The sequence below is a fragment of the Apus apus genome, chromosome 1 (genome assembly GCF_020740795.1).
Source record: "Apus apus isolate bApuApu2 chromosome 1, bApuApu2.pri.cur, whole genome shotgun sequence".
In the NCBI taxonomy this organism is placed as follows: Eukaryota; Metazoa; Chordata; class Aves; order Apodiformes; family Apodidae; genus Apus; species Apus apus.
In genome coordinates this window covers 43064648-43086276 of record NC_067282.1, presented here as the reverse complement: position 1 = coordinate 43086276, position 21629 = coordinate 43064648, and the positions used below count along the sequence as shown (strand labels likewise).

General features: G+C 39.0%; 1 protein-coding gene across 11 annotated transcripts in view; it reads right to left on the bottom strand.

Annotated features, from left to right (window-relative positions):
• LMO7 (LIM domain 7) overlaps positions 1 to 21629 on the bottom strand; it is a 75645-nt gene that overhangs the window by 43768 nt on the left and 10248 nt on the right. For 8 of the 11 annotated variants that reach the window (XM_051615467.1, XM_051615482.1, XM_051615476.1 and 5 more), the window contains 5 exons: positions 3843 to 3873; positions 3173 to 3286; positions 2500 to 2698; positions 1100 to 1352; positions 341 to 640 (listed from right to left, as the gene is read on the bottom strand). In XM_051615467.1, the coding sequence (XP_051471427.1) occupies positions 341 to 640; positions 1100 to 1314 (515 nt within the window). In that variant the 5' untranslated portion in view covers positions 1315 to 1352; positions 2500 to 2698; positions 3173 to 3286; positions 3843 to 3873. Of the gene's footprint in view, positions 1 to 340; positions 641 to 1099; positions 1353 to 2499; positions 2699 to 3172; positions 3287 to 3842; positions 3874 to 9302; positions 9336 to 21629 lie in introns of those variants that run through there. The other 3 variants (XM_051615535.1, XM_051615546.1, XM_051615509.1) reach the window with 2 other exon arrangements.

The window sequence follows — 21629 nt, the reverse complement described above, 5'->3', positions numbered from 1 at the left end:
AATCAGTTAAGATATTTTAGGAGCAACTTGACATAAAGAATGCAAAAAGACATGCTTTTTGGCTCAAGAGTTCAGCCTCATGAATGAAGCAAATTAGTTTTCAATTCCATCACTGCAGCACCAGAAATAATAACAATATATATTAAAAAAAAAAAAGAAGGTTAAATGGTTATATCAGCATCCTATCACCTCTGACAAAAATACAAAGCTTGATAGCAAAGGCATAACAATTTATCAGCCGTGTTAAAATGCTAATTAGAAGACTAACTTTATGGAGTTATTTTTTGACTGCAGTTTAGGTAATATAATAGTTACTGGATCTTGGATTAGTATCTCTGACCTCAGTGGTTCAAGCATTGCAGCTAGTGGACCAGCTGGATAACTTCCTTGTGAGCAAGATTTAGGAGAGTCATTGCGCAACACGAAATGATGTCCAGGTGCAGCAGAGCTTACAGGGCTCTTTTTGACTAGAAATCTACGTTTTGCTAAGTCATCCATAACCATGTCGGGCAGCCTTCTTTCGTCTTCTGAATCAGAGCCACTGTCATACTCATAAATCATCTGGAGGGAAACTGGATTTGTGAGCCCACACTCTGCTCTGCTATTTTGGCAGGAAGCTATGGGATTCCTTTCACGTCCACTGAGGTTGACCAAAACAGGAACAGAATGAAGACAGTGAAGTCATGAAGGCAATGATGAAACCCAAGAACTGCCCACTAAGTTCACGAGTATGCTCCAAGAAGCCTGACAACCAAAATTCACCACCGTATTTTGGAAGGCTTTAATGAGAAAGCAAACTGTAGGCCTATCTCGCTTGAATTTGTACTTAAGATAATTTAAATCTCCTCTGTTTGGAGTGTGACCAGCCTCAAAACATTACTCAAACACCAGAAAATTAGCTACAGGGAACAAAGCAAAACAACAAAAGCAAAATGAAGAAAATAACCTCACAGCCACACATAAACATCCCCCCGCCTTAAAACATGGAAACTCAAATATTGTACTTTGTATTGCAGCAACAGCAGCTTTTCTTTAACTACTGAAGAAATAATTTATTTTTTAAAAAATCCTAAAGTCTTCTTCACGAAGACTGCAGTACCTTGAAAAAGTTCCATCTGACTCGGTGAAGACAGGACTTGCCCAGCTCCTCCTGTTGTCCTCATTCTTTTCTGTCCTCCTCTTCCTTAAGGGCGCCGGCACATATGCCGTCTGCTTGTTTTTGTTGGGTAAGAAGCGGTTGAAGTCAGCGGTAGGTTTCGGTTCAATCACAGAGATCCTGCGGTAAGACCTGTCATCTTTGTGGGAGTCGTGCATCTTGAAGGGCAGTTCTGAGTCTGTGTCACTGTCGCAACCTTAGGGAATAAAAAAAAAAAGGGGGGGGGGGGGAGAAAGGCGGGAACATTATTCTCTAGACACAAACTTCTAGCTAGAACTTGCACCAAAGTGTTCTAAAATCAATTTAATTCCATATTTTGTCTGTAAATTGGGTGAGCTACTGACAGAACAGTAAGGGAAGTATTTTTAGAAATATAACAGGAAAGCTGTGATAAGGTTCATTAAGCTTGAGGTTTGTTTGCATGCCTCTGCTACATTTGTTCCATTCTTTCACTATCACTGCTTCCTGCAGGAACTACTAAACTCTAGATCAAAGAGGTAAAACAGCACACAAGTTTTTAATTAATATTGTATTTGCCACTCAAATTTACTAACAAAGCCAAGTTATCAGCAAATACTGTATCAACATGCTCATCTCACCATATTAATGCCCAGCAGAAGCCCAGGGTATGTTACACACATAGCATGGCTACGTGTTGCTTTGCTCAGATCTAAAATCCTCCATCTATTCCTGGCCAAATGATTTTGTTATTCACATGGAACAAAATCCAAAAGCTTGCAATTTTTATAACTTTAGGTTGGACTACAAGTTTGTATTAATTTTAAAACTGGGAGAGAGATATAGGTTAGAGTACACTTTTAGGGATCAAATGTCACAACCTTTCTTCTTGTTACCTTTCTTTCCATGACAAAAATAACAACTACTATTCCGTTTTTAACCTAGGCAGAAAAAACCCTAATGAATATTGAATATTGACAAATGGAGTGAAGAAACAGAGATTTTTCAATCCACACTAGGAATAGAGCAAGAGACTTTTGCAACTGTTGAATTTCAGGTGATCTCATTAGGATCTGAATTCTAGCAATTTCCCTTCCTAAATGATGGGAAAATACTCTACACATACACACACCCTAACGTGGCTGTGAGAGCAAGAGTCTCAGCAACCTTCCTAGGAAAATTCACGTGCACATTGTTTTGTTTCTACCAACTGTTAAAGGTCAATATTTGCCTAAGCAAAACACAACCCTGGCAGTTGCAAAACTAGAGTTGCTTTTCAAGCCAATGTAATTACTGGGCGCCTGAAGTACTAGGTCCATACATTGTCTTCCGTCACAGTCGTAAGACACGTGTCAACAGAAGGTTTAAAAGAGGAAAAAACATACCTTCACTGCCACCTTTCAAGGTTATATCTGAAGAAAAGCTTGCGGAGGATCTTGAACCAAGAGAGTCCAAGCTATCGAAGGAATCGTCTCTTTTATGGCTAGCAGAAGATGAAAAGGGCTCTCCCCGGTCAACGTACCAAATATCACCGTACCCACTATCTCTGCCACTTCTGTTCAGATGGCTGGACTCTTCAAGTGCCTATAAGAGTTAAGTTTTGCAATAATATAAGTTGCCAGAACAACTTGAGAGTTTTTGCTCAAAATTTTTGAAAATGCATTTTGAGTGCACAAAGGGACTTTACCAAACAGTACTGCAAACCCTTAAAAACAACATGTGCAAGACCTTGTATAGGAGATTGAACAAAAGGTCTTAAATTTCTCTTATCTTAGCCAAATGGAATCAAGACAAGGTTTCTCACAGTCTACCACATCAATAAGAGCAGGTGGATTCTGAATTTCGTGATTACATGGATAGCAGAAGAAACAGTGCAGGATAAAAATCATTCCTTTTGCATGGACTTTGATAGCAAGCAAAACAAACAAAACAAATGAACATGTTGTCCAAACTAAGAATAAATTTAAACCCCAAGAGGTTTTTTAGAGTTGATACTGTAATGTATAGTAAACTCCAAAATTCAGGGTATATGTTTATTGTTCTTTTTGGATTCCTTACCTTAGTCAATGCTTGCCCTAATAACTTCTCAAATGCTTTAAGGTTGAGGTATGGACCATTATAATGAGGGTTACTTTGAGCTTTTCTCCCAAGCCAGTATAGTGTTATCAAAACCTTAAAAAAAAAAAACAACAGCAAATAAAAAATCAAATATAAAGATCATTACTTTCATCTCAAACCATGTGCCAGTATAAAAGCATCTCAGAATACTGAGATGTTTTACACAATGAAGTGTAAAATCTTGTCTACAGCATTAGCTAGGATCTCCATCAAAAGCAATTAAAGAGTGTTATGATGCATCTCATCTATCACTGGATCACAGAGTGTTAGGGGTTGGAACAGACCTCCAAAGATCATCAAGTCCAAACCCCCTGCCAGAGCAGGACCAAAAACTAGGGCAGATCACTCAGAAAGGCATCCAGACAGGTCTTGAAAGTCTCCAGAGAAGGAGACTCAAGTAAGTAAGCAGATACAAGTACCCTTTCTAATTATCACAGGTATTTCGGAAAGTAAGCTATGTAGACTTCATCATAAGATGTCACTGATTTGCATCAGATAAAAGAATGGCTGAAGAATAAGGTCAACATGATAGTGCCATAAACTGAAATATTTTTAAAATATTTAAGCAGAATTAGTGTGAAATTATTTCAGAAAAGAAAGTGTGTCTTACATTTTTCACTCTTCTGTTGGTCTCCTCTGGTCTGAAGCAGGGCAGGGAATGAAAGAAAGAAAAGAAAACAAAAACTTAAAATCTCTGACCAATATTTAATAATTATTCAAGATTTAAAAGGTTTCAAATATAATCAGAGGCTGCTATAAAACATGGAGCTATGACTGTTCCAAAAGAAGTAACAATCAATTTGCTTTGAATCCACAGGCAGAACTCCATATTATTTCAATCATTGCATATAAAGTAAGAAACTAGCTGATTTGCTATAGTTTCTGATTTAAAAACTCAGAAAGGCTCTAGGCTTTTTTAATTAGCTAAGGCTTTTAGTTACCAACAAAATAAACGTGGAAAACAAGCTCATGACTTTGGGAAATATAGCCTGTATTAGCCAGGAAGATCTTTAGTTCCATATGAAAGCAGATTCACTTGTTACTTTCTTTCCTGATCTTATTATACTTTCCAAAGTATTTGCCTCAGACGCAGAGAATGCTTCAGCCTAAAGAGACTTTTTAAGTCACAAAATGAGCAAGTGCAACTGGGACATCTGGAGAGAGATGTTGTAGGGCTGCAAGAAGGAATTTGGTTTGCCTTTACATAAGATACACGCTTAAAAAAAAAAAAAAAAAGCAATCACTAACATTAGCAACCTTTTTAAATATATTCAGCTAACTTGTGGCACAGCTTGGAAGTGCACCAACTCACACTCAGAGTGGTCCTCTTCTCTTCCCACTCATTTTAACAGCAACAAGAAGAAACTTTTGAATGGGAGCCTCCTAAAAGTGGAGTACTACTAGCTGAGTCCTCAGGCATACATATTCCAGGCTGGAGCAGAGACAGCAGCTGCACAACCCTTCCACCTGCATTGCCATCCCTTATGGAAGGGCAAATGGCATAAATACACCCAAACAACTTTTTACCTGCCCCAGATGCTGTTGGTTTGGGGCTTGTTCAGTGGCAAGCTTCAGAAACAGCATGGTGAAGGGGTTTGAATGAAATAGCAGATAATTAACATTTGGCAGAAGAAAGGTCCTATAAGAGGTCAGACCCACGATGCACCAGGGCACCTATCCTGTTTCTGGCTGTCTAGAAACAAGCTACTCAAAAGTTGCAAGGAAAAGGTAGAATAAACTGTTCAGGGGACAGTTATATGAGCTAGCAAAATGATGATAGGACCTAGGTAGCATAGACAGCTCTCTTCACAGAAATACAATACTGGATGTGACATGACAACGGGCAGGAACACAGACTGTCCCCTCCTCTCTCTTCTTAGTTTGACAGTGCCCACTCCCACTCTGTGCGGCTGTAATTGCCACACCTGCCCCCCACATCGTAAAGAAATCAGGCTGGCAGGAACAGAATATCCTGAGATGGATCCCATCTGCGCAATCCCCACCTACAGCTCCCTTAATATCATGTCAGAGATGCTACTAGCTTTGTAGTCAGCAACTCCTTCCTCACAGACAAGGAGGCTCCCTTCTCCTTTAATGTAAACATCGTTGTTGTTTTTTCCGGGGGACTATTTATTGAAAAAGTTTTCCTCTTCTTTTTCTTCAGTGCATGGTACTTCTTTTTTGGTGTCCATGCTGCAGGACACACGATGGCCATGACCTAGAGTATTGACTAGAGACAGGTCTAGCAAGCAGTGAAGAACTCTGCCCTTAGTCATCTGGACCCTGTATCCAAGAGCTTGCCAACCCTCATGTAGAGCAGAGCTACATGATTGAACGCAGTGGTCCTGACTTCCTGCTTACCATGAGTTCTCTGGGATCATTTAGGTCAATCATTTGCAGCAGGAGGAAAATTCACCTGTTTCCATGTTTTAATATATTTCCTGTACTTGAATAACCACAAATAAACTAGGTCTGCATATGTGGCCTATAAACAATGCAAAACTTAAGACATTCACGTAAACAAATGAGCACAGTTGAGACCCAAAATGCACCAGGAAAATCTTTCACACACTGGAGTGAGAAATTCTCAGACCAGAGACAACCTCCACTCACGTGTTTGCTCAGACAACAACGGAAGCAAATGGACAAGCTGTTTACTCTTCGTGACCAAGGTTTCTTCACCTGTATTACTACTCTCCTTCTCTTAACTACATATATTGGTCTTTAAATCCTTTAAGCAACTTTTCATGACAGATGTAGTCTGAGCAGAAGGAAAAAACAAAATAAGAGAACGCTTGCTAATCTAGAGCAATCAGTTCCTCATCTTTGTAGACATATATTCATTCTTTGATGGTCCTTAAGGGGGAGGAGGGGGGAAGAAGAAGAGGAGGATTCTATTAATGTATTGTCCTAGAATGTGTAAATAGTAAATGAAAACACAAAAAGAAACAATGTGTATTAAATAGAAGTTCTCCTTCATAAAATGTTTTCAAGATGTAAATACTATGCAGTGCTGTGCAAAGAGTTCAACTGCAGTCTTGAGTATAGCTCCAAACAGCTACATTTTATAGCAGGGGGCAAGACAGATGCATCAGCTTCAAGCACAGCACGTTCCTTGCTGCTGTGCGAGGAGGCAGGACCCCACCTTCTCTGTTGCTACACGACAGCAGGCTCCTACTCTGGCCTCCACTCCCCTTCTCATGTCTGGTTCAAAATACTTTAGGCTGAAAACCTCCGTTTCTCACACTGGATTTAAAGAAATCAGTTAGAAGCTAGAGTGCAAGAACTTAAGCTTTTTAAACACTCTTGGACCATTATAACCTTATTTTGTACACAGTCTGCAGCACTTATGTGCACACACAGCACTGCTTGTAAAGGCATTTGTCCTAGGAAAGCTATTCTAGGAACTGAAGGGGTTATGCACTTGCTGAAGTATCTTCATCAATGCAAACAAATGCCAGTCCTACATTTGGCAACTGTGAAAGAAGTCTGCTTTTTTGATATTCTCATCCAAAATCATCATAGAGCCCCTGTTGGTGCAGACTATATACCATATACTGTGTAATGTAATTTCTGGCTTGAATAAACTAACGCCATTATGCTGTAAGTTGTAAGCAGGCTGAAGATCTGCTCAGGAGGGCACAATCAAGGCTGCAACAATTTGCCAAAAGAGTGGGTTTCTATCCTAAAGACCATGCAATACCACTTAATAAACCACTTCATGTCATTCAAACATTACCTTCTCTGTCCTCCCAGAGTTTTTTTATATCTCCATTCACTAACAGTGCAACTTCACTAAACATGTCTGAACTAAGCCAAGGAAGCTGCTAAGGACAGCAGTTAAGGTCCTGGAGAAAATAAATTTATTCTGAATACTTCATGTGCTCCTGCCACAGTCTCAGAACTGCAGCATTCATTCTGAAGTTTAAAAGAAAAGCAACGCCAACTCTCTGCATTACCTAATCTAAACCTAATGTCAAACTCCAACTCAAAACTGTCAAAATTTTAAAAGTGCAACTTTAATTCACAAAGCGTGAACCTTAATTGTTGACAGTGGTTTCAAAAAAAGTTGATATACAACCTGAAGATTAGCTATCCTGGAAAATATCTATCAAATGCAGCATGAAAGTCTAAAGGCCATGACATAACAATATGTGGGAGTGATTACAATAATTATGAAACACATCTGCACGGTTCCAAGTCGAAAACTGATGCAAAAAGATGTGAAATAACCACCCATGGAGAAATAATACCTTCTGTGCAAATCATCTCATCTACGGCAATCCTTCAGCAAACAGAAAAAAAAAATAAAATAAAAAAGACAAATGGGACAGAAATAGCTCTCACTTTCTAGTAGGAGATATGCTTAGAGTGAAAATACCTCTGTTACGTTCGAAGGCAACGCATATTCCCAAACATCACTTAGGCCCAGCCAACATGGACTGACAGATGTTTCTGTAACGAGGACCACTCTACAAGAATCAAGCAAAGTGACACGGCAGATCAGCCAGCTCAGCCGCAGCGGAGGGAATTTATTCTCAGCTCCACTGTTTGCTCAAGGTTAAATAGCAAAATTAGTCACCGAGGCTCCAGCCTGAAAACACAAAGGCTTTGGCAGCAGCTTTAGCTTAAGGATTTCCTGGTCTCCCTTTCCTTTCCAGCTGCTCCTGTTTGCTGCCCCCGTGGTTATGCCAACACAGCTCTGAATCATGCTGCGGTTCCACGTCGTGCATCAGGAGCAGAGGTCTGTGCCCATTCTTCTGTTTGGGTTTTTCCTCATACCCATTTTCAAACCTCAAATTAACTTGCTGACCTGTTTTAATAGCATGCTCATACAGGCGACTGCGCCAGCACGGCAGTGGAGGCAGAGGAGCAGGCAGGGGCTTGGAGAGGGAAATCCCTGCCCCACACTTGAGACACTCTGTGCTTCCCCTTCATCTTCCTCTTCATCTCCTGCCACTTGCTAGTGAGTAGACTGACAGGAAAAGTTAAGTTTTCTAGTATTATTTCAATGCACTCTGAGGTGTTTAAAAATTGGGGGGGGGGGGGAATATATATATATATACACACACACACACCTTACAGTAGCTAGCAGACTGCAATACTTTAAGAAATCATAAAATTGACTTTAACCAATTATAAAATATATCCACTGGCAATGCTGACCCTTAAACATACAACTCCTCAGTGCCTCCTTACAAAAGAGCAGTGCATTCTAAGTAGCGATGTTTAGGTTGACTCATTTCAAGACTTTTAAGAAATACACCCTGTAGTTTGGATTTTGTTTTCCTAACACATTATATTATTTCGTTCCCCCACATCCTAACACATACTAAATTACAACAACAATCAATTCATGATTTCACATCCAATTCGACACTGTACTTTGTTATTTTTTTCCAAGGAGAACATGGAGTGTGGAGCTCAAGACAAAATCCACGATACCAGAAGTTGGAACAAAATTCTGGAAGATTATTTTACAGCATCCTGTTCACAAAGCATGGCTTTCTGATGGTCTGTTTCTTATATAGAAACATATTTAAAATACAGATACCAAGCTATGTTTTTTTTAAAAAAAAAAAAGCTAGATCAGATAATCTCACTTCTCTAAATTAGAGTTCTCTGCTAGAAGAGGCCACATGGTCATGTCCAAAGAGATAGAACAAAACCTGATCCATTTACGGGGAGAAAGAAGGGATAGAGACACTCCTACTGATAGAAAGGAATGTGCCAGTGACAAATGCACCCTGCCCAGTGCCAAACCCTTCCCTTGGTGACGAATAGCTCAGAAACCCCAACAGCTGCCAAAGATATCTATTTTCTGTCCCTTCCTCTGTACTACAGATCTCATGAACACAGGACTTGAACAGAATTCTGTTTAAAAAGAAGTGTCGGTACTCTTCATTTGAGCTTCTATCCACTAAGAGGTTGTGCCTCCCATATGCCCTTTGAAGGACTTGGAAAAGCCATGCCCCCAGCCTGGGAGCCATAGTGGGTCATCAGGCTGCATAACAAGCCCTCTCCCAAGCTCCTGACACTCTACCCGGACACCAACCAGCTTCACACTTACGCTTTTGAGGAGGATGTCAGAGGGTTTGAAGGATTCTCCACCCCCGCCAAGGTATGCTGCACAGGAGACAAACACTGGCTGTCCAACTAGCAGTGGGCCTGTGCTACATTTCAACCTCTTTGGCCACCTACTCAATTGCTATTAATATTGCTGTTATTTGATCTCACTGAATTCCCATGTGCTGCTGAGAATAGAAAGGCTCCAGTGGAAGATGGAGCTGCCACATGGGTACAGAAACATGAGGACATTCCTCCAGCACTTGGATTCTTAGTGAACTGATATTCAACCCTGAGAGCCACTGTTCACTGCAGAGATTGCTGGGAATAAAATGGACAGATTATGGCTGCAGAGTTCAAGAGCAGCTTTTTGAAATGCACCTTTTTATTTTACTATAAAAAGCACACATTTTCCATAGCAACACATCGACCTGACCCAATGCCACTTAATTTGTAACATACAGAGAGAGTCAGGTTTGAAACTGAGCAGAAACCTCTCCTCCATGCCTCTACAAAACCCTTGGCTGGCAGCAAGGAGCTCTGTGGGTCCTGATGACAGAGCAGCCTGTCCCCACCCTGTGCCCTCACCTACTAACGAAGGGGCTGAAGGGTGGAGAAGATATGCCCAAGAGGGGAAAGGCAGGGAGGGAACACAGCTGGCCAACACCCTTCATGGGAACATGTCCCCATCCACTGCCTCAGAGCCCCTCCTTTCATGCTGCCTCTTGAGCATGGTGCTTCCTTGCTGATCTCACCCATTCTGCTTCCACACTATTAAATCCCTTATCAAAACAAAAACAAGCACTTCTAGAAATGTGCATTAGCTCCGGCCAGTCACCGGACACTCACATTATCCATTTCCTCACGCTCTTTTCCGACTCCTCCCTGGGTGGTCCATCTCTGCCAACTTCCTCATATCTCAAGTCTAATCTACAGGTTTCTCCCAAAGAGAAAACCAATATTCAGAATAGTGTTGGGCAGAAGGCATAACTAACCAACAGAAAACAAAAATAAAACCCCCAAACAACCCTCAAAACCATCCCCAGAAGAACAAGCCTGTGCAGAGGAGCCTAGCTCATAACCTGAGCACTCCTTGGCTCTTGTCTCAGCGGTGGGCAGGGGAAGAGGAATACAGCACCACTGCAGCAACAACTTGCACAGAAAGATGAGACTGGTACTATACTACAGCTTCCTGCTCAAATGTTAAGCTATAGAGAAGCTATAAAGTATTCATAATTAATGTTGCTTTGTTGGCTGGTCCCTTTTTGTGCCTTTTTCTTACTCCATTCCGAAAAACACCTAAAAGTCAGAAGCTTCACTAATGACAAGTTACTAAACTGGGCATTTATTCAATGGTTTCGTTTGGTTGATTTTTTTCCAGGGCATACAGTTTTTCTGCAGTCTGTATTGGTTACTTTGAATTCCAGGTCTAGACTGATACCTATGCAAAAAAAACACAAGAAAACAAATATTTTATTTTTGAAAGCTACCAGTTTCATGCCATATACTTTGGCCATGAAGTATGAGAATATTCATTGACTTTTGTAAGAAATCATGCACTCTCTGCACAAAGATTTATAAGTTGGATTTGACTCCAAGCTCACATTAGGAGTTCTCAAAGGAAATCAAATAATTCATTCACATTCAAGAGGATGTTAGAATTTTCAGAGGTGAAATTAATTGGTTTTAAAGAAAAAAAAAAAAAGCAGCACTTAAACAAATCAATATAGATGGACAGATATCTGTTTTATATACATATCTATATATACACACACACACACATCTATAGAGTTTTATAACTGCCAAAGCATTGGTTTTTAGAACTTGGAGCATATTACTTTTCTGGATCACTCTGTCTCTCCTTATTTTACCTCCCTATTGCCCCCTTCTTTTTGTAAACCTGTACATAATTCAGTTGACCCTGGCATCAGAGTTATAGTAAATGATACCACTTCTACCTTTTTTCTTGCTTGTAGCTTGTATAAATGCTGAGATTTTACACTCTCTCAAAAATCAACAGACTTGAGCTCACCCTGTTGATCATCAGGATCATCACCCACACTAACTTCTTTTGTATTCAGTTTTGAGGACCCTTTCCCTTCACTTCCCTCCTGCTCCACACTAGGCCCTATTGTGTAAATTCTGTAGATAAATTTTAATAGAAACCCATATGGGGAACACACACTTGTGCTAGCACTCTTTCCAAAAGGAACAGTTGGTATATCTGGAAAACAAGTATCAAAATAAGCAATTAAGTTAGAATCTGTAAGCTTTTAGAAACATATACAAAACCCCACAAAGATGCAGCTGTTAACTAATATGGATATAGTACAACAGCATTTACCAAAAAAAAATATTCTGTATAAAGTATTTGCTTTAGCTAAAAGGCAGCAACCATGGCAACTCACAGTTAGCATTTTTTCAAGGCAATACTGAAATCCACTTTCTCTATTCCTGATGCCTCTTTGTCATTATTGAATTAAATATTTCCAAAATTCTTGTCCTTTTTACTCCCACTCTTACATCTAACCAAAGTATTTCAACATCCCCACTTCCCCCATGCAGCTACCAGAGGTAATTTTGTAGACTAGCCCTCAATACTGACTCATTTATTCCCTCTGAAGTATCATCTAGACACCTCTGCACCAACTCAGAGTAGAGATAAACAAGTTGCTGCAAGGTAAGCTAGGGTAAAAAAATTTCCATCTACCAGCTACTCCATAGCAACTGTCTGTGTGCACTCTTACCCTCAACCCCCAGCATTAATACAATCATTCATTTTGGATACAGCATTCAGAAGAGGTCCCTCGGGAAGAGCTAGGATTTGGCAGCTTATTCAACTTTCCTTGCTCAGAGAGACAGATTTTTATAGCCTCTATAATCAGAGAAGAGGGAAAAAAAAAAACAAAAAAACAACAAACCACCTTCCTGTATTCAATCTCCTCCCTTGGTTCATGCCCAGAGAAAAGATTTGGTAAATGTAATCCTTTGTTATTTTTGCGTCAAGCAAACAGGTGGTGATGTACAAGTGCCTTGTGTATAAGGAAAACAGTTTACCACAGCTTATACCACTCAATAGAAACTTCAGGAGGTTTATTTAATTTCTCATGGTGTGCAAAAACAGATTGATTATATATATATATATATATATATATATAAAAAACTCTTGTTTATACTGTATAATTTAGACCGGATATTTGGCAACAAACATATCCACTGATAGAGAAAAAGGGTGACTGACAGTAACTTCTCCCAGGTATTGCTCTGCTCATGCCTGTGCTAACACAGAGTTTCACCAGTCCAAAGAGGCATCAGCTCAGTTGCTGTTGTTCTAACCCATACATTTGGCACAGATGTGACTCAATAAGAGTTACCAGCAGAAACTACATATGCCCTGTCCATGGCCCATGAGTGGGCAGGAATCCGAACTTCACTGCACTCCAGTCACCCTATCTGCAAGACAGCCAAGATCCATAATGCCAGGTGTAAGTGTGAGGTTGGATATACCATCCTGAGGGGAGAGAGACCCCCTGCATTTGGGGAGTATGTGAGACATGCAGCACTTGGGAGTTACTTGCACAGATTTCTGATGGCTCATTTCTTCCCTCACAGCAATTCCAACATATTGTATTCCAAGTTATTGTATGGTTAGGACAAGAGAATTGAAGCAGTGTCTATGTCAGTCTCTCTTTTTATTCTCAACTTTTGTCATATTGTTAAAGAACAAGTGCTTTAGGGGGAATAACTAAAAGCAAAGCATTTAGGAATGTGTCATAGAGCTAGGATTTTTGAAAGAATTTACATTTATTTCTAGAGATGGACAGAGAAAAGATAACAAAAAGGAGGTACAAAGTAAGTGCAGTTCCATGATAAAGGTTTTGGAAACAAGTTAAAGTGATTTTGGAATTTGTCCTTCAGTACAAATACATCACTGCTGCATTACTGCATCATTTAGTTTAGTCTCTACATTTGGAATAAAAACTTTAAAGGACTACTGGGTTTTCTCAGTAATATTTTGGGAAAATATTTCTCTAGCAAATAAAAAGCATTGAAGAAATTACAATGCTTCCTTTTTGAAATTTTGCTGTATTTTCTCTATGTTTCTTTGGGTAACTCTAGCAACTCAGAGCACAACATCATCACTCATCACAAGGAGCACAGAGTATGAAACACAGTCTGAACCTAACTTCTCTGTTGAAGTCAGTTCTCTACTAATTTAGGTTGATGAATACATGCCCAAAAGAAGTGAGCTACACAGATCCAACTGAACTTTACTATTTCCTATGTTCTAATGATGTGCCTTCATTTGTGAAGACATATTTTGAGTCAGGAAAAACATTTTGATTAATGCAGAGTCAAATGCTAATTTAGTCATCTTTACCAGAAAAGAATGCTAAAAGAGGATGTAATCCCTTGAACCAGCTCTCCTAGAAGACATGGCATGAAAGAGCAACACAATTTAAAACAGGATATAAAAATCAAGTAAAATTCACACAGTGTATCACTGTTAGAAAAAATGTCCTCTTTTGTTTTGGGGAACAGACGATATCTAAGAGGAGTAGATAATTATTTTCTGTATTTTCTACAATTCTCACATCCCGCAACATCCACAGGTGAGAGCTACTTCAAGATATACCTATTCTTACTACGGTTCCTTATGGCTTCAGATTGATTTCTGTAACTTTTGAAATTACTAAATTCAATTTGTTGGTATCAAAACCACTGAATAAGTGTTAGCTTTTTTTTTTCTTAAATTAGCTTTTTTTTGGGGAAGGGAATGACAACAGTGCTCTATAAGGCTACTTAAAGCAACTAAGTCAGAGGGTATTTTTAAACATTTGCTCAAAACATTAAGCTTTTTGGGCCAGGTCTTCTGGCCAAGTTTTTAATGTTGGAAAAATGAATGCTTCTTCATTGCAAAGTGAGAGAATGGGTAGAAGTCCAAATACTTGCTTTGCCAGAATGTTAGAAAGTCTGTGTGGGAGGCAAAAAGGGGTAGGGAGAGAGGAAAGGGAAAAAAAAAAAGAAAAAAAAAAGAAAAAAAAAGAGAAGTTAAGCTAGACTGAACATATACCCCTGAAGTTGGAGAATTTACCTCAGTTCTAAGCATCCCAACCTACTGAAACCAAATGTGCTATTACTCACTTGAGAGTTTCTGTTGTAAAGTTAGAGGAGTCTCAGAATAAAAGCTTGAGCAAAATTAATGATATGGGAAAACAATCCCAGCCAGGAAACTATAGATGATCTCACACCTCTCTTTCACTGGTACTCAAAAAGTATGTAATTGGTACCATGAAACTGATGACTGAGGGGAAAAAAGCTTAATACACCAATTAAGACACCACCAATATGCTTCAACAAGCTATTACAACAAAGTCTGGTGGTAGGGAGGGAATGGAACAAAACGATCCAATTCTGCTCCAAGAAAGGCCATGGCAATATTCCCAACATCTTTAATGAGTGCATGAGTAAATGAGAAAATAGGAATCTCCCTCCTCATATGAAAGGAGGTACTACATACACCAGCTCTTGGAAACTACAGTTAGCCATCTGCAGAATTTCAGCAACTGTCTAGCCAGATGAAGCACTGGATAAGTAGGCTACTTAAAACACACATGGTGGTTGTAAGCTATCCTTCCCAGAAGTTCATTAAAGCACAGAGCCAGAATAACACAAAAATAACTCTTAGCCTCTGGAAGAGGCTATTTATTCTACAAATCCTTTCCCTAACAACCTTCATCATTACCACACAAAGACTGGGCAGTCTGTTTGACCCAGACAGGGGTAACAGAAACCACAGACTCACAGCTAGGAGTCCATAGCTTCTGAAGATTAAGAGTTTCTTCAAAAACCTGTGAATTGCAACCATTACTGCAGTTAATTATTGCAAAGATTAAACCAAACCAATGATTAAACTGCAAAGTACATGAATGGCACCAGTTTGCTACCAGGCTCAGCTCCATAAGGCACAGTATGCATGTGGCATTAGCCACTGCTAAATCCAAACCTGCTACCTTGGAAGTGTCTATGGAAGCAGCCCTTTTGATCTCAAGTTTTTAACCCTATTTAATTCACAAATCCCATCAACAGGAGTGCTGTCACTATATTCACTGCTTTGCAGTTCAATGAAAAGCCAAGTCCTTATCATCCCTCAGATAAGACAACTAGACAGGATGAGAAACGCAAAGGCAGTTTGATAAAACTAATCAGACGTTTCTCCTCTTGAGTACAATTAATTTTACAGTTGTTAGCCTACCTGAAACAAATTACAATTGGGAAAGAAGCCTGCAGGAAGCCATCTCAGAGGTCTCATCACCACAGTGCACATTGGCTCAGTGAGACTCAAAATGACTTCCAAGGTCTCCCTCCTTTTCACCTCCAGGCTAGCAGAGCTACAATAAGAAATTAACTCAGTGCAATGGAGGAATCACCAGTAGCATCTTCCAATGAGGAGATGATAAATCAGTATCTTCTGATAGTTTAGGAATAGCTTGTCAAACTACAGCAAAGCTCAGCTCCTCCTTGACAGGAAAGCAACGACCATAAGGTACAGATGATAAGAATGGGATGGAAATAACTTCACCCTTTGACCCAGAGATAGCATACATGGGAGATAACTTTGAGCATTATCATCATGTTTGGTTGCCAGATGGCAAACCATTGACCACATTAGCCACACAACTGAAACTTTTTTTGCAATATACTTTCACTTTCTTGCTGCATAGCATTAGGTAGGTGGAGAAGGCCATAACAAAATAGCTGGAAAGCCCTTAACGTATTAACCTCTCTACCCTTCAGTGCAGATAAAATCAGTGGCCTGATTAATCTGTTAGAGTATACAATTTAAAAATAAATACAATAAAATGTTGTTTATTTATTTATTTAGCACATGAAGGTACAAAGACATGCAACAGTCTTCTTCAAAGAAAAACATTTGGAGTAGAGCAGTACACTGTGCAAGTTTTCTAAGATACTAAAAAAATAACTTACACTGCAGTGTAAATTATGCAAGCTTCATCTTTCATATCATAAATCAGTACCATCAAAACCAGCTCATAGTGTAACAAATCAGCCATCTGTTTGATGCTGATTTATTGGAAGACACTGATTCAGAACCACTGCCGTAGTCAGATATTTATTGCTCAGATGAATGTGAAGTCCTCTGCCACACTGCATTTAAAGCTCTTCACTTGGAAAACAGCACATTGAGTATATGTAAAAGTATGCACCCCAAAATTTTTTTTCAGGTAGGAAAGAATCTGTGGAAGCTTTTGCAAGGGAAGGAAATCTAGAACTGTTGCATGAACTCAGGACAGAATGTCAAGTATGTAATTATTTGAACTATTATTAAAAATAACACAGTTATTACTTAAGCCCCTGAAGGAAAAACTCTGACAGACACAGGATAGGTACACAGGTTAATATATTTGAACTTTTTTATATCATAAAGTTACCCACAAAACCTAGGCTTCAAAAAGGAAAGCCACCAGGAAAAGAATAATAAATTAAAAGCACAGCGGTATCATTCTTCACACAAAGAAAAAACAAACTCCTGCCAAAAGCACTTCCAAATCCCTTCCCTTTTTAAGTAGTGACATTGAAATTTTAGCACTGATGAATGCTAATAGCATAGAAATCAGCAGATTGGATGTGAAGTAAACAGGACTTTTAAAATACATTTTAAATCACACATTTAAATTACTTCTGTGCTGATTTGCAATGTGTTAAATCTCAAATCCACTCACTTTGAGTGTCATACCAATTCCCCTCAAATATCTGTTCACTAACATGCTCATGATTTCAGAACAACTTACAAAAATAAAAGCTGGTTTGAAATTCTGCTTTCTTCAAAAAGGCTTTTATTTTTGGTAATTTTGGTAATGCAGGGAGGATCCAACCAAGCCTTAACAAAGTGCTTTCACAATTTGAAGACTGGCCAGTGAGCACCACCAGCGGTAAGAAAGTTTTAGTCAAACCATAAAGTAACTCTATGAAAAATTAAACATATAAACATCCAACAAACATCATGGTATTTAATCTCTTAAATAATTATTTTTATTGCAGGTACAAATATTAGAATGGACTGCAATTTGCTTTGTTTAATGAGCCAATTTCTTTTTCTGCCCTCTCTCTTCTACAAGGCTTTTAAGTTGACTGCACCCAGCTGTGTTGACCATCACTTAAAAAAGAGTCACACACTTAAAATCCTGGCTATAAACTAACTTCTGCTATATCCTCCACCACCAAGGGAAGTACAAGGCAATTCCTTCTACTAAATACCCACTAATTATTTTTTGTATGCAAGGATCAGGGCGTTACACACTTCAACAAGCAAATGCATGGAAACCTCTGCAGCTACCTTTTGTAACACCATTAAAGACTAACCTTTTATAACCATCATCTGCCCTCTACTTCAAAGCCTGCACTCTTTGAGGCTGACCTGTTATTGCTGTTTGTTTTGTGAGTTGCCTGCCAGATATTTCTGGGCAATGGAGAATAAAAACAGCAAGAAAATATCTTCACTGGGTATCCTAAATTAGCTAGAGAGCCATCAGAATGCTATTCTGAACAACAGCAGCAATGGCACAGGGATCACCTATGGCCAAAGAATGAGAAACTGAGAATATGCTAAACCCTCTTTATTCACAGTAAAACCAGATTCTGGAACATTTTACAGGTAAAGTTTAATCTTAATACACTTGTTTTGAAACTGAAGAGAATCTTCATAATTAAACATATTGCATTGACAAAGAAGACTCAGTAACAAAAGCTACAGTAACCTGAAGTAATTAGCTGAAGTACTGAAGGGGAAGGTAATCAAAACACCATTTAGCAGTTTTATTCCACTGTTTCTACTGCTCCTTATTTCAGCTTATAAGGAGCCCAGTCTCTCCTGCGACTTCAGATGCACAAATAACAGGAACATGCTTCATTAAACATTGTATGCCAAAACCTACATGCAATTAAGCTTGACCAAACAGTTTCTAGGAGCCTGAACATATTTGCTTTCCTAAGAAAAATTCTGCAAACAAAAGTTCCTTCTAGAAGTAAGGTACACGTGCCTTTGGTACATGTCCATCAAAAAGATTCCTTCCCTGGGAGATAAAAGCAAGCTTTTATTTTTCCTCTGACTGATCAAACAGCAATATGCCATTTTCACATGATGGAAACCATACAAACACATTCCTGGGCAACAAGAGAAAAGAAGAAATTTCCAGTGTTCACTGCTTCCCCAGCTCCCCTGAACCAGAAACAAGCCAATACAGAAACTTTAAATTCAGGCCCCTCTTGGACCTGAAAAAAGTCGCAAAAATCTGAAGGTACACAAATGAAAACTGTACTGACATGTACTTGAAAGTGAGACAATGCATTTTGGTGATGCTAACAATAACTTGCAATACTTCTCTAACACTAGTGACAAGCTGACATACATTTATCTATCAGAGTTAATCAGAGAAAAAGAGCTTGATTCTTTCACATTAACTTTACATCAAGTTTTGCTAGAATTCTTTTTGTCCTTGTTATGTTGCCCTCTAACAAGTTCTGTAGAGGAACACGGTAACTTAAGCAGAGCTCAGGTTAGACTGCTACACCACGCAGCATCGTACACACCCTTGCAGAGAGTGAAAGATGTTCCCATGGCTCCTGTTAAAACCAACACAGCACAGCTTATTGTACAGATCTACCTCTGACCAAGCAGAATGAAGGGAAGCTGTGTACTACCTGAACCTGGGGACTCCTTTCTTCATCACAGACTATGCCACCTGGGAAAAAGCATTCACTATTTTTTGGCCTACTTCTACATAAACATCCTCACTTACATGCTCATACTTGAGCTGCTTGAGGGAACCAAGACCTTGTCTTGTCCTCATATGTTGTGAGGTTCAGTTTGTATTTATTTTAGATAGTTTTTCAAGCCATTACACTTTTTCATTGTAAAATTCACCCTTTGGGAAAGCATATGTAGTAAAGGCTAAAAAAAAAAAAAAATAGTCCCACAAAGTGAACTTATTTCATATACTAAGTTCATTCTTAAAATTAAGATTTCTTATCTCATCTCAGCCTTATTTCAATTTGAATTTTAATTAAACGAAGATTTCACAACTGCTCCGATTAAGTTTCAGTTTGAGAAAGGATTTTGAATCCTCTTTGGATTCAGATTTTTCTTAAGTTTTTGCTTGCTCAGCTTCTTCTGCCTTCTCTGCCCTTTCACTGCAATGCCCCATAATGCAAATACACTTTCTGACAAAACCAAGAAGAACCAGTCCTTCAGTCCAGCTTTTCTCCTGCTAAAACTCACACTATTCAATAAAGTAAGAAATTTTATCATGCAACTTTGCCTGACACCTAACACAGCATAAGCATGGAGTACCCATTTTCAGGGTTTTTTTTTGAGGGTCTGAAACAGCACAGTCTTCCAAAGTGGTGCTGGAAAGCCATGGCACGAGGTGGATGTGTTCCCCTGAGAACAACTACTGTGCATACATCATTCATGCCATACCCATGCAACAAAGCTTGGGAATGCCTGTGTGGGTACCATGTTTGGTGCCATCAGTCCCTGGATTCACAGATTTAAAATCCTATCTGATCAACAGAAAAAAAATACTGAACAGAAAACAGAAGTCATTTACAAAGGTAGCCACATCATTTTGGTGATGACCACCACCCTAGACTGACTGCACCACATGGATAACTGGAGATTATTTAATAACTAAGCAAACTAGCTCATTGAATACATTCAGAAATTATTCAAACAGTATTAGACTGAATTAAATCAAGGAATTTGGTCACAGCTTGAACAGGAAAATGCTTCAGAAAGACACAATGTTATTTACAAAAGTATCCTTTTGCAAGATATTTTTTTCCCTCTTGAAGGAACAAAAATATTACAATGAAATGGCAAATACTAGTAAATCACCAGTACTCAGTGACTGATTTCTTAATGATTTCTCAACAGCAGTCAACATGCAATACAAGAGGCAAGCTCAGATTTCAAAGAATAAAGTGTTCCTCACAGAGAAAGTGAGTGGCTTGAAGGATGAGCATAGCAGAGGAATATCATTACTGATGCATCTTACTCTGCGCTTACTCAGTCTGGGTGGGTGTGCCTTCTGCATAACCATCTGATGTGTGATCTTACAGTTACATTACCTATGCCAAAATCAGTAACAAAACCTCTTAAATAAACCTATCTTTTTAGAGCAAAAACAGGTTTTAAGTAATGATTCTGAATATAGCACGTGCAAATTTGTGTGCCAACTTGCTTCAAGAGAATTTCAGGCTTTATTATTTATTATTCATATGAAGCTCTTACTAAAATTTAAAAAGGCTGATGAAAAGCCATCAAATGTTAAATTTCTAAGAATTTTTCCCTGTGATTACATAATCTGGTCACCTACAGAAGTAGTCAAGTACTACTCTAAGAGATGTGCCATGACTTTATTCGTCTTTTCATATAGCTCTGCATACAATGTTCTACACTTGCTAATGCCTAACAGTGATAGATTGCTTGACTGGTTTAGCAAACAAAACTAATTGCTTCCATAAAATTTGTCTGATTTTTTTTCCTTAGTTTTGCTTCTTGAAGGAGGTAATAATAGATCTACAGAAGCTAAAAGCAGCTCTCCTTGGATGTGACCTTTTCAAAACCAAACACAGGAATGTCCACACAAGGCCAAATCAAAACTCTATCTATCCCAGGATCTCATCCTTCCATGCAACCCCAGCTGCTTGTCCAAGGTAGAAATCAAGCAGGCAAAGCTGCTTTTCCCTCAGGGACTTCTCAAGCTAGGTGTGATTTTCCAGCAATAAGTAACTCCTAAGAGATTTCTTTTCTGTGAACTTCTTCACTACGCCTGAACTCAAAGTTTTATCATTCACAGCATCTCTTGACAAGGAAGAACACTGCCCTTTTATTTGATTCATTGATCATTCATATAATATGGGACATGGCAACTAGAAGAACCACTTCATCCATGCTATCTGCTAGGGGGTTTTGGTTATTTGGTAATTTTAAGCTTTTCTTTTTTTGCTGCTTTTCTACTGTGTTTAACCAAACATGCAAAAATGCCATGAGGATGAAGATCTTCCAGTTCCATAAATTTGACTTTCGGGGAATTTGGAGAAGTGAAGTCAGAGAGCTAGGAAAGGGAAAGTGACCCAAGTCCAAAGCTTCAGATGGCATTTATAGCACTGGCAAACTCCAGATTGCCTGCAGCAGCACAGCGCCATGCCACTGCTTTTCCTATTCCTAATACCTCTTTAAAAATGCTTGGGTTTTGCTTCTGGGTGAGTTTTTTTGCAGGAGGGTGGTTTTTCTTTGTTTTTGTTT